Source organism: Oncorhynchus clarkii, chromosome 29, assembly GCF_045791955.1.
Source record: "Oncorhynchus clarkii lewisi isolate Uvic-CL-2024 chromosome 29, UVic_Ocla_1.0, whole genome shotgun sequence".
In the NCBI taxonomy this organism is placed as follows: domain Eukaryota; kingdom Metazoa; phylum Chordata; class Actinopteri; order Salmoniformes; family Salmonidae; genus Oncorhynchus; species Oncorhynchus clarkii.
In genome coordinates this window covers 48,733,338-48,747,225 of record NC_092175.1, presented here as the reverse complement: position 1 = coordinate 48,747,225, position 13,888 = coordinate 48,733,338, and the positions used below count along the sequence as shown (strand labels likewise).

The 13,888-nt window shown below is 41.6% G+C and overlaps 1 protein-coding gene across 1 annotated transcript in view; it reads right to left on the bottom strand.

Annotated features, from left to right (window-relative positions):
• Nucleotides 1-13,888, bottom strand: part of LOC139388250 (V-set and immunoglobulin domain-containing protein 10-like 2) — a 168,020-nt gene that overhangs the window by 121,324 nt on the left and 32,808 nt on the right. The window contains exons 5-8 of the mRNA XM_071134799.1: nt 13,315-13,459; nt 6,357-6,487; nt 5,582-5,712; nt 243-255 (exon numbers count right to left, since the gene is read on the bottom strand). Of these exons, the coding sequence (XP_070990900.1) occupies nt 243-255; nt 5,582-5,712; nt 6,357-6,487; nt 13,315-13,459 (420 nt within the window). The remainder of the gene's footprint in view (nt 1-242; nt 256-5,581; nt 5,713-6,356; nt 6,488-13,314; nt 13,460-13,888) is intronic.

Sequence of the window (13,888 nt, the reverse complement as noted above, 5' to 3'; positions counted from 1 at the left end):
TACCCCCTGTATATAGCCTCACCATTGCTATTTAATTATTTGTTACTTTTATTTTTTACATAACACTTATTTTTTCTTAAAACTGCATTGTTGGTTAAGGGCTTGTAAGTAAGCATTTCACTTTAAGTTATTCGGTACATGTGACAAATACAATTTGATTTGATTTGAAATACATCAAACGCATGGTTTCAATATGTTTGCCATTCCATTTACTCCGTTCCAGCCATAATTATGAGCCATACTCCCCTCAGCAGCCTCCACTGGTGTAGAGTTAGGGTGTAGTGTTCAGTGTGTATGCTAACAAATGATGTCCAGCCAGATGGGTTAGAAGTTAGGGTTCATCATTAGAGGTAGTGTGTAGGGTTTAAGGTGAAGTGTTCGGTGTGTAGTGTGTATACTAACAGATGATGTCTAGCCAGATGCGGTCGGACCATTCCTGGTTGACCTGGTTCCGGGCCCCACAACGATACCAGCCTGTGTGGTTACGGTTGACTTCTGTCATGTAGAACACGCTGCTGTTGCCCTGGGAGACGGTGTTAACCATTCCACTGTATGGCTCATGCTCCCACAGGAAGTAAAGTGGCCCAGTACCGTTCTCCAGGCCGCAGCGCAGCCACACCGAAGATCCCTCCGCAGGGGATGCGTCACTCAGCAGAATATAGGGCTTACTGACCGTGACTACACACATGCACATACACAAAAACACACACACACACAAACAGTTGTAAGATTAAGATAACTTTACAGGTCAATTGCAGGTCCAACGCAACCCTTAACGCAACCCTTCTGAAAGACACACATACAGACATATACAGCTCTTGGAGAGTTGCGGGGGAGCTGTTGTTGTGGGGGATTAAGTGTCTTGCTCAAGGGTACAATGGCAGGCAATGGCATCTAGTAGTAGTAGTAGTAGTAGTAGTAGTAGTAGTAGTAGTAGTAGTAGTAGTAGTAGTAGTAGTAGTAATACGCTTACCCAGTATCAGGGCTTTAAAAAAACATTTAATGCTCCCAACTAAATGTTAAGAGCACAACATAACATTTATGAGCACCAGAATATGTATTTTGTCATTGACATAAGATATAGCCTATATTGTGCATATTCACCTTGATGCCTGGCAACAAGGCGGCATCCAATTTGTTGCGATTCTCTTCCTTCTTTCGGCCTATTCACATGTAGGCAAAACATTGGTTAATATGAATTACGTTTGTGAAAAGTATTAAATAATGTGCACATAACTTGAAAGATTTGTTAGTTCTATGTTGAGAAAAATTCTTGAAAAAATGTAAATGTTTGTTTTCCCTTAGTATAATTACTCTGCATGCGACACTAGTTAATGGTTAGCTTTCTCATGTTTTGAATAGGCCGGAAGGAGGAAAACTATCAAGTTCGATCAGGAACCGGGTTCAGTGGGTTGGGCATCATAAGTTGAATATGAACTCTAGCTTCTTTTGAAGCACGTTATGCCCTAGAAACTTCTAGAAATAAACACACACACACAGGTAGAGAGAGAGAGAGTCAATCTCTGTCTTCATATACAGACACCATGCAATGTTGTAGTTAAACCTGTTATGGGGTGGCAGGTGGGGTGGTAGTGGTTAGAGCGTCGAACTAATAACCGAAAGATTGCAGATCGAATCTCGAGCTGACAAGGTAAAAAATCTGTCATTCTGACATGAACAAGGCAGTTAACCCACTGTTCCTAGGCCGTCATTGAAAATAAGAATTTGTTCTTAACTGACTTGTCTAGTTAAATAAAATAAAAATTGTAATTACATGTCTATTAGACTTAGTTAAACACAGTTAAACACATTACATGATCATTACTGTTTGTTAAACATAGTACATGTTCCTTAGACTGTTAGTTAAACACAGTACATGTTTATTAGACTGTTAGTTAAACACAGTACATGTCTATTAGACTGTTGGTTAAACCCAGTACATGCATTGTAGACTGTTAGTTAAACCTGGTACATGTCTATTACTGTTAGTTAAACCCAGTAGATATGTAAGACTGTTAGTTAAACCTGGTACATGTCAATTAGACTAGATTAGTTAAACCCAGGGAAGTCTCACAGTGCTCTTTACCAAGGCTGCAGGTCCTGGTGTGTGTGTCCAGGGGGTGTTTGGCATAACAGGTGTAGTAGGCCTGTCCATTCTGGGTGGAGTTCGAACGAAGTACCAGGATCTTGGAAGTCTCCACTTCTTGGCCCCTCCCCTCTTCTTTAGGCACCTCCCACCACACCACAGCCCTGGGAGACCCACCTACAAGAGTATTATTATAATTATATGTATGGTTGTTGTGGTGGTTGTTGTGGCTGTTACTGTTGTTGTGGTCACCTTCCCAGGAGCAGGACAGCAGCAGGTATTGGTTCATCCCGGTGGCATAAGCAGAACACACTGGCTCACCATAAGGAGACCCTGAGAGAGAGAGAGAGAGAGAGAGAGAGAGAGAGAGAGAGAGAGAGAGAGAGAGAGAGTTGAATAGTGGTAATTGAACTAAATTAAAATCTAAGTAGTGTTTTCAGTTCCTTTTTATCCATGTAGTGGTTTAGTTTTCTACAGAAACTACACACTGCTTTTTTGCATAAATAAAATAAAATATGGGTGAAGAAGGCAATAATTTCATTTTTTTGGCATTAGATCTGCCTAATTCTCCTTTGAAAGATCATTTTTGTTTTTAACACTAGAAAAGCCAAAACAGACCCCGATTCGGGCCAATGACACGTCTTTATAATGTCAACATTCTAACAGTTTAATAAATACATTTCATAAATACTATCAGAAGTATAATGATTTGGATGTGTTTATGAAGATCTTAGGTAACATTAGAGTATCAAATAATGTTTTTTTCAGAGAACATATATATAGATATATGTATACATGTATATATATATTTGTATATTTTTTTCATATATTTTTTAATTAATCATTTTTTCCCCATTTTTTTCTATTTTTTGGGGGGGGGGGGTGTGTTAGAATACCATTTTGGTATTTTGTATATAGTTATTTGTTTCAAAATGTATAACTTCACCAATTTGGTCACTTGGGTACATTTGGGCTACTTGTGTGGGACACCTGGGTGACTTCATGATAAATGTCATGTAGCACACTCATTTTGGAAGTTATCCTTCTGAAACTTTGCACAAGTACTGTTGCCCTCTTATAGTTTCCACTGAAATTGTCCCCATCATCCTATCTGAATGTTTGTTTTATCTTGTTCATTTTAAAGATGATGATATAAAAATAAGAAACGTATGTTTTTTTCATTGTTTTATCTAAACCAGATCTATTGTGTTATATTCTCCTACATTCAATTGACATGTACACAACCTTCAGAGTGTTTTATTTCAAATGGTACCAAGAATATGCATATCCTTGGTTCTGTGCCTGAGCTACAGGCTGTTAGATTTGGGTATGTCTTCAGGCGGAAATTGCACAAAGTAGGGGGGGAGCTGTAAGAGGTTATTAACCTGGGGTGAGCGAGAAAAAGGCAATTCTTGAACACGGGGTGAGACATTCTCACTAATTTGTAAATAGAGCCAGGTATTTAGAATTATTTATTTCTGGAGAAACCTAACATGATTGTTTAGCAGACAACACTTACTTATATTCAGTCAACACATATCTTAAGAATATCATGAAATATTTAAACATTTTAATTTCTCCATTGCTTGTCTCAGAGAATCACAAAATGATACTGAAATAGACAGCCACAGTGGGAAGTGCCTTTGCCTGGTTAACAGTTGGTCAAGTTCTCTTGTCAGGTTGAACCTGTTGTTCTGGGTGAACCCGAAAACCTGACAACCCGCCTCATACCCTATGTTGACTCTGCCTGTCGCAGGTGGAGTTCCAGAACTCACACGTGTGCCTGGCATGGATTGTGACTCCATCTCGTTCCTTTTCAATGCGTGAATGAGTCAATGACTATTCAAGCCATTGACTCACTGAAGAATGAACATGATGAGCAATCGGCAAAGGCAATCTGTAATCTGCGGGCATCACGGCTCAGTAAGAAATGTTTTATATATATATATATATATATTTTAAAACATTTATTCTCAGAACATTAACCATGTGTGTTCACTGTTTTTGTACTGTTCTGTAGTTTTGACAAAATTATTCGAATGACAAACAAAAACATTGCGTCCTATAGGCCCAGGCATGGATCAAAGCTGGTGAGACATTCAATAATGTCATCCTCACAAACGAATCAACCGTGGCCCTTGAGCAATTTGCTCAAAATTGCTACCGAAAGATTAACGAAAGCATAAAGATGTTGATGAAGAAATGCTGTTTTGAGTTAGAAATGTAACACTTTAGAGTACTTTGAATACATTGCAAGTTGAGGGATTTTCACAACAGTAGCCGGGCTACTTTTATAAAAAGTCTGATGTCCTGCTAATAGGAATCGTTTGCATGATGGGCTAAAATCTTTATTGTAACCACAATGTCACACAAAATTTGTATCTACCTTTCCAATTACTTTTAGGGTTTGGGAATTGCAAATGTGTGATTTCACACATTTAAAAAAATAAAAACTACTTTTTTATATTTAGTTAAGAAACCTACATTTTTCTTAAGTGTAGCTTTAGTGGTAAGGGTGATTTGCCACCAATGCTCCTTAAAGAACACATCACTGCACTCTACACTCCTCTGTAAACGGGTCATCTCTGTATACCTGTTGCAAGTCCCACTGGTTGATGCTAATTTATAAATCCCTCTTAGGCCTCACTCCCCCTATCTGAAATATTTACTGCAGTCCTCATTCTTCACATACAACACCAGTTCGGCCAGTCACATTCTGTTAAAGGTCCCCAAAGCACACACATCCCTGGGTCGCTTGTCTTTTCAGTTCGCTGCAGCTAGCGACTGGAACGAGCTGCAACGAACACTCAAACAGGACAGTTTTATCTCAATCTTTTCATTCAAAGGCTCTATCATGGTCAGTCTTACTGACAGTTGTGGCTGCCTTGCGTGATATATATTGTGTTGTCATGTGTTGCTGCCTTGCTATGTTGTTGTCTTAGGTATCTCTTTATGTAGTGTGTTGTCTCTCTTGTCGTGGTGTGTTTTTTGTCCTATATTTTTATTGTATTTTTTAAATCCCAGATGTCGTCCCGCAGGAGGCCTTTTGGTAGGACGTCATTGTAAATAAGAATTTGTTCTTAACTAACTTGCCTAGTTAAATAAAGGTTAAATAAATAAAACAGCGTAGCTTAACTTCTTCCAGTGTGAAGTAATTGGTAGTTTGGTAAACTATATTTTCAGTGTAGCTTCCACAACACTGGTGTGTGTATGTGTATGTGGCATATAGGACCATGCTGTGTGTGAGACTTACAAGCCCGTGCAGTGCATTGTGTGGAGGTGTTGAGAGCAGGGTGTATCCCCAGGCAGGTGAACAGAGAGTTGTTGGAGGTCTGGGATCCAGACTGCAGTACGGAGACATTGTTGGCTGGCCATGCCCCTTCACCCCCAAGCCACACCCCTCCCTGGTACAATATTAACCAGAACAACAATAATTTAATTTGTTAGGACCCTTTCTGCGTGTGTGCGTGCGTGTGCATGTGTGTGCGTGTGTACCTGTGCCAGAAGGTTTGTGGTCCAGCGTAGTGAAGGGGAGGGCAGGCCCCCTGGCCATGAACAGGTCAGGTTGAGGGAGGAGTAGTTCATTGCTGGCAGAACAGAGCAGGAGGGGGAACCATCTGGAGGGTCTGGGGGACAGGGGAACAACAATGATCCCAAACACACCGCCCGGGCAACGAAGGAGTGGCTTCGTAAGAAGCATTTCAAGGTCCTGGAGTGGCCTAGCCAGTCTCCAGATCTCAACCCCATAGAAAATCTTTGGAGGGAGTTGAAAGTTCACGTTGCCCAGCAACATCCCCAAAACATCATTGCTCTAGAGGAGATCTGCATTGGGGAATGGGCCAAAATACCAGCAACAGTGTGTGAAAACCTTGTGAAGACTTACAGAAAACGTTTGACCTCTGTCATTGCCAACAAAGGGTATATAACAAAGTATTGAGATAAACTTTTGTTATTGACCAAACACTTATTTTCCACCATAATTTGCAAATAAATTCATTAAAAATCCTACAATGTGATTTTCTGGATTTTCTTTCTCATTTTGTCTGTCATAGTTGAAGTGTACCTATGATGAAAATTACAGGCCTCTCTCATCTTTTTAAGTGGGAGAACTTGCATAATTGGTGGCTGACTAAATACTTTTTTGCCCCACTGTAAATGTGTGTGTGTGTGTCGTGTCGGTATATGTGTTTTCCGGTGTGTATGTGTGTGTGTGTGTGAGGTCAGGTGTTAGAAGTCAGGAGTTAGGGTTTAGAAGTCAGAGGTTACTCACAGTAAACAGTGAGGTTGATGGTCTTGAGAGAGCGGGTGTTGAGGTGTGTGTTCTGAGCCTGACAGGCATAGGTACCCGTGCGCATCCGCAGAATCCTAGTGATGGTGAACTGGGGTCCCGTGTACACCTGGCTGGATTAGAACCAATATAAAAAACACCAGGCCGGATTAGAGCCAATATAAAAAACACCTGACTGGGATTAGAACCATTATATAAACCTGGCTGGGATTAGAACCAAAATATAAAACATCTGGCTGGTATTAGAACCAATATTTAAAACACCTGTCTGGGATTAGAACCAATACATAAAACACCTGGCTGGATTAGAACCAATTTAAATAACAACTGACTGAATTAGAACCAATATATAAAACACTTGGCTGGGATTAGAACCATTATATAAAACACCTGACCTGGGATTAGAACCAATATATTATTATTTATTATTATACCTTTATTTCAACAAGGAACACAGACTGAGACCAAGGTCGCTTTTACAGCTGGGCCCTGCGTGTACATGTTTACACATATAGTTTAGGTAAAACGATGAAAAAACTAAACAAGACAAACAAAATGATCACAGATAATAAAAAAATACAGCAACAGATTACATTTACACAGGTTATTCTACTAACAGCACAAAAACTTGCATTACCCGAAACAGTTGCAAGCAATACAAAAATAAAAATGCTCCAATAAATATTTAAAATGGGCAAGGGGGACAAGAGTCTCAAGTTTAAGTTTAATCTGCAGGCTACTCCATAGGCAAGGAGCGTAACAGGAAAAAGCATGTAAATAATATCGCCATAATCTATAACAGACGTAGCTTGCACAATAAACGTAGCTTGCACAATTTGTCTTCTATTTGTAGAGGACAAACACGTCCTGTCTCTATAGAGGAAGCCTAGCTTGATTTTTAGCCGTTTACAAAGTTAGTCAATATGCATTTTAAAAGAAGTATTTATATGCAGAGACCTGATTAATTTGAGAACCATCTAAGCTCGTAAGTGCAAGTGTATTTTCAACCAACTTTTTGAACCTATTAAAAATCATAAAATGTGTTTTCTTTGCATTTAAAACAAGTTTCAGCTGTATAAAAGACCCTTGTAACATCTTAAAATCTTTCTCCAATAGTGATAATGCTTGGTCAGCCATTGAAGTGATAGAGTACATGACAGTGTCATCAGCATAAAAATGAATTTGACACTTTCTTATCTCATCACCGATATTGTTTATGTAGCGAGTGAACAGTAATGGACCAAGTATAAAACGTTGTGGGACCCCTTTAACCAACTCCAACGGCTCTGACTGGATGCAGTCGACTCTAACAGCCTTCTATCCTTTAGATAGTCATGGAACAAACGATAGTCATCCAATTCCAGTCCTGTTGACGACAGTTTACCCAAAAGTATCGCATGGTCTACAGTGTCAAAAGCTTTAGATAAATCTATGAACAAGGCGGCACAGTACTTTCTATTGTCTAGGGCATTAGTAATATCATTTACAACATATACAGTGGCCGTAATAGTACTGTGTTCAGGTCTAAAGCCAGATTGATTAATAGAAAGTGTATTGTTAACAGTTAAAAAAGATTGTAGTTGCCTATTCACCAATGACTCTAGAATTTTTGCCAAACAGGAGAGCTTATCCAATTCACTACCATCACCTCCCTTGAGGAGTGGTAAAGCAAAGCTGTTTTCCAAGATTTAGGAATCTTTCCAACGACAAATGTTTGATTCAAAATATGCGTCACTACACCAGCAATAATAGGTGCCGCACACTTGAGTAAATATGGATCCAGATAGTCTGTCTTAGTGCTGTCTTAGTGCCAGCCTCTGTCTGTGGTGGTAAATTAACAGCCACGAAAAGTATAGCTGAGAACTCTCTAGGTAAGTAGTGTGGCCTGTAATTTATCACAATATACTCTGCTTCAGGTGAGCAAAATCTAGAGACTTCCTTAGATTTCGTGCACCAGCTGTTGTTTACAAATATGCACAGACCGCCCCCCTCGTCTTACCGGAGTGTGCTGTTCTATCTTGCCGGTGCAGCGTGTATCCCGCTAGCTGAATATTCATGTCGTCATTCAGCCATGATTTTGTGAAGCATAGGATATTACACTTTTTGATGTCCCGTTGGTAGGATATTCGTGATCGTACCTCGTCTAGTTTATTGTCCAATGATTGCACATTGGCAGATTTCCTAGTTGCCTTCTGTGGGTCTGGGCGAGGCATCCTGATCTACGTCCTCTGCGTTGCTTCCTTTTGCGAATAATTGGGATGTCTGCCCTGTAGGGTGTTTGCAGAATATCGTGTGAGTCCTGCTTGATGTTGTTGTTGTTGTTGTTGAAAAAAACTTTGTCTAATCCGAGGTGAGTGACCGCTGTCCTGATATTCAGAAGCTCTTGTCTGCCGTAAGATACGGTTGCAGAAACATTACGTACAAAATCATTTACAAATATCGCGAAAACCCCCCACATAATAGCACAATTGGTTAGGAGACCGTAAAATGGCGGCCATCTCCACCGGCGTCATAGCTCGGTGTGGATTTTGCCTGTAATCCATGATTCTGGTTTGGATATGTACGTATGGTCACTGTAGGGAAAACATTGTTGATGCACTTATTGATGAAGCCAGTGACTGTGGTGGTATACTCCTCAATACCATTGGATGGATCATATTCCAGTCTGTGCTTGCAAAACAGTCCTGTAGCATAGCATCTGCGTCATATGACCTCTTGAGTATTGAGTGAGTCACTGGTACTTCCTGCTTCAACAGGAATCAGGTGGATATAGTTATGGTCAAATCTGCCAACTGGAAGGCAAGGGAGAGCTGTGTACTCATCTCTGTGTTTGGAGTAAAGGTGGTCTAGAGTTTTTTTCCTCTGGTTGCACCTGTGACGTGCTGGTAAAAATTTGGTAAATTGGATTTAAATTTGCCTGCATTAAAGTCCATGCCCACTAAGAGTGCCTCTTCTGGATTAGCATTTTTTTGTTTGCTTATGGCGTTATACAGCTCGTTGAGTGCGGTCTTAGTGCTAGCATTGGTTTGTGATGGTAAATAGACAGCTCCAAAAAATATACATGAAAACTCTCTTGTTAGGTAGTGTGGTTTTCAGCTTATCATGAGGTACTCTACCTCAGGCGAGCAATACCTCAAGACTCCTTAATATTAGACGTCACACCCCAGCTGTTAAAATAGACACACAACAAGACCCTTGTCTTGCTGTAGGTAGCTGTTAACTCTTGCCGATGCACGGAAAACCCAGCCAACAGTATATTATCCGTGTCGTCGTTCAGCCACGACTCGATGAAATATAAGATATTACTGTTTTTAATATCCCTTTGGTAGGATAGTCTCGAACGGAGCTCATCTAGTTTATTATCCAGTGATAAGAAATATTTTTTGGGACACATATTTAAGCCCTTAGTTTTGTTGAAACAAAACTACCTCCATACTTCCATTGACTTGTACCTTCAGATGAGTCCCGTGGGGCTTTTGAGGGTCAAAGAGCAAAACAGAGAACACCATCGTTTGAACATTTTCATGAGAGGACCGATTTTTGGGGTGTCTCCTGTTCTGACAAACAGCTCTGCATCTCTGCAACTCTTTCCACCACAGATTCTGACGTGCGACATAATGTGTATTGAGACTCAGCCCATCCAAAAAAAAACATATCTCTATCTTAAACTGATCGATTTTGATGGGGATTTTTATATTATGTTCATTAGATTGACACTTGGCTGTTTCAATAGATTCTTAAGGATACTAAACAAAATAATAAGGATTTCTATCAGCCTAATCAAGGTGTAGATTACATCACACACTCCAGTGCGAGTTCATTAGAACGTGCGTTGAAGATGTCGTTCCCATAGCAACGATTAAAACATTCCCTAACCAGAAACCGTGGATTGATGGCAGCATTCGCGTGAAACAAGGTGACTGGTAACATGACTGAATACAAACAGTGCAGCTATTCCCTCCGCAAGGCTATCAAACAAGCTAAGCGTCAGTACAGAGACAAAGTAGAATCTCAATTCAAAGGCTCAGACACAAGAGGCATGTGGCAGGGTCTACAGTCAATCACGGACTACAAGAAGAAATCCAGCCCAGTCACGGACCAGGATGTCCTGCTCCCAGGCAGACTAAATAACTTTTTTGCCCGCTTTGAGGACAATACAGTGCCACTGACACGGCCTGCAACGAAAACATGCAGACTTTCCTTCACTGCAGCCGAGGTGAGTAAGACATTTAAACGTGTTAACCCTCGCAAGGCTGCAGGCGCAGACGGCATCCCCAGCCGCGCCCTCAGAGCATGCGCAGACCAGCTGGCCGGTGTGTTTACGGACATATTCAATCAATTCCTATACCAGTCTGCTGTTCCCACATGCTTCAAGAGGGCCACCATTGTTCCTGTTCCCAAGAAAGCTAAGGGAACTGAGCTAAACGACTACCGCCCCGTAGCACTCACTTCCGTCATCATGAAGTGCTTTGAGAGACTAGTCAAGGACCATATCACCTCCACCCTACCCGACACCCTAGACCCACTCCAATTTGCTTACCGCCCAAATAGGTCCACAGACGATGCAATCTCAACCACACTGCACACTGCCCTAACCCATCTGGACAAGAGGAATACCTATGTGAGAATGCTGTTCATCGACTACAGCTCGGTATTCAACACCATAGTACCCTCCAAGCTCGTCATCAAGCTCGAGACCCTGGGTCTCGACCCCGCCCTGTGCAACTGGGTACTGGACTTCCTGACGGGCCGCCCCCAGGTGGTGAGGGTAGGCAACAACATCTCCACCCCGCTGATCCTCAACACTGGGGCCCCACAAGGGTGCGTTCTGAGCCCTCTCCTGTACTCCCTGTTCACCCACGACTGCGTGGCCACGCAACTCAATCATCAAGTTTGCGGACGACACAACAGTGGTAGGCTTGATTACCAACAACGACGAGACGGCCTACAGGGAGGAGGTGAGTGCCCTCGGAGTGTGGTGTCAGGAAAATAACCTCACACTCAACGTCAACAAAACTAAGGAGATGATTGTGGACTTCAGGAAACAGCAGAGGGAACACCCCCCTATCCACATCGATGGAACAGTAGTGGAGAGGGTAGCAAGTTTTAAGTTCCTCGGCATACACATCACAGACAAACTGAATTGGTCCACTCACACAGACAGCATCGTGAAGAAGGCGCAGCAGCGCCTCTTCAACCTCAGGAGGCTGAAGAAATTCGGTTTGTCACCAAAAGCACTCACAAACTTGTACAGATGCACAATCGAGAGCATCCTGGCGGGCTGTATCCCCGCCTGGTACGGCAACTGCTCCGCCCACAACCGTAAGGCTCTCCAGAGGGTAGTGAGGTCTGCACAACGCATCACCGGGGGCAAACTACCTGCCCTCCAGGACACCTACACCAACCGATGTCACAGGAAGGCCATAAAGATCATCAAGGACATCAACCACCCGAGCCACTGCCTGTTCACCCCGCTATCATCCAGAAGGCGAGGTCAGTACAGGTGCATCAAAGCTGGGACCGAGAGACTGAAAAACAGCTTCTATCTCAAGGCCATCAGACTGTTAAACAGCCACCACTAACATTGAGTGGCTGCTGCCAACACACTGACACTGACACTGACACTGACTCAACTCCAGCCACTTTAATAATGGGAATTGATGGGAAATGATGTAAATATATCACTAGCCACTTTAAACAATGCTACCTTATATAATGTTACTTACCCTACATTATTCATCTCATATGCATACGTATATACTGTACTCTATATCATCGACTGCATCCTTATGTAATACATGTATTACTAGCCACTTTAACTATGCCACCTTGTTTACATACTCACATCATGTATATACTGTACTCGATACCATCTACTGTATCCTGCCTATGCTGCTCTGTGCCATCACTCATTCATATATCCTTATGTACATATTCTTTATCCCCTTACACTGTGTATAAGACAGTAGTTTTGGAATTGTTAGTTAGATTACTTGTTGGTTATTACTGCATTGTCGGAACTAGAAGCACAAGCATTTCGCTACACTCGCATTAACATCTGCTAACCATGTGTATGTGACAAATAAAATTTGATTTGATTTGATTTGATTTTCAATTTGTAACATGGCTGCATAGGATTATTACTAATGCGATATAGCACATCCAAATGTAATGTCTGTGTTAGGTATAATTTGATTTAATTTATTAGGATCCCCATTAGCCGACGCCAATGGCGCCAGTTAGTCTTACTGGTGTCTGACACATAACGAAAAAGACATCACAGACAAAATACTTTACAATTGAAATTCATTTAAAAACATGAACATGTAGTGTGTGTGAGTGTGTGTGCATCTATCATTTCCACATACATGTCAGTACATACACACAACAAGTAGGTCACATGGGGGAGATACGTTGTGCCATGAGTTGTTGCTTTATTCTTTTTTTGAAACCAGGTTTGCTGTTCACTTGTGCTTTATAAGATAGAAGCGAGTTCCATGCACTCATGGCTCTGTATAATACTATATGTTTGCTTGAATTTGTTCTGGACCTGGGGACTGTGAAAATGATGGGAGCCACATGCTGATTTGAAAAGGTCCAACGCAATTACACCTCCAACATCGGCTAAATAGAACCAATAAAAACTGTATGCAGTGGTCGGTTATCATGAGCGGAACTGATTGAATCTAGCCAAAGATGAACTGATTGAATCTAGCCAAAGATGAACTGATTGAATCTAGCCAAAGATGAACTGATTGAATCTAGCCAAAGATAAACTGATTGAATCTAGCCAAAAATGAACTGATTGAATCTAGCCAAAGATAAACTGAATCAATCTAGCCAAAGATGTGCATGTTAAAGACTAAACAAACAAGATAATCATAAAATATAATGATTCATGATTGTGTGTGTGTTTGTATGTGTGTGTGTTAAGGCATACCTGTTGTTGTAGAACCAGACATATTGACTGGGTGGGTTGGACTGGGCCTGGCAGAGCAGAGAGACCGTCTGTCTCTCCAGAGCAGAGTATCCTCTGTCTGTTATACTGTAGGGAGTCACATGTATCTGGGGAATATCAGGACCGACTGGGGAGAGGACACACACACTATATTAAACACACACACAAACACTAAGTTACATACACTATGTTACATGCACTACCAAAACCTGTGGGCTCTCCTTCACCACAGCCAACGTGAGTAAAACATTTAAATGTGTTAACCCTCGCAAGGCTGCCGGCCCAGACGACATCCCTAGCTGCGTCCTCAGAGCATGTGCAGACCAGCTGGCTGGTGTGTTTACGGACATATTCAATCAATCCCTATCCCAGTCTGCTGTTCCCACATGCTTCAAGAGGGCCACCATTGTTCCTGTTCCCAAGAAAGCTAAGGTAACTAAGCTAAACGACTATCGCCCCGTAGCACTCACTTCCGTCATCATGAAGTTCTTTGAGAGACTAGTCAAGGATAATATCACCTCCACCCTACCTGACACCCTAGACCCCACTCCAATTT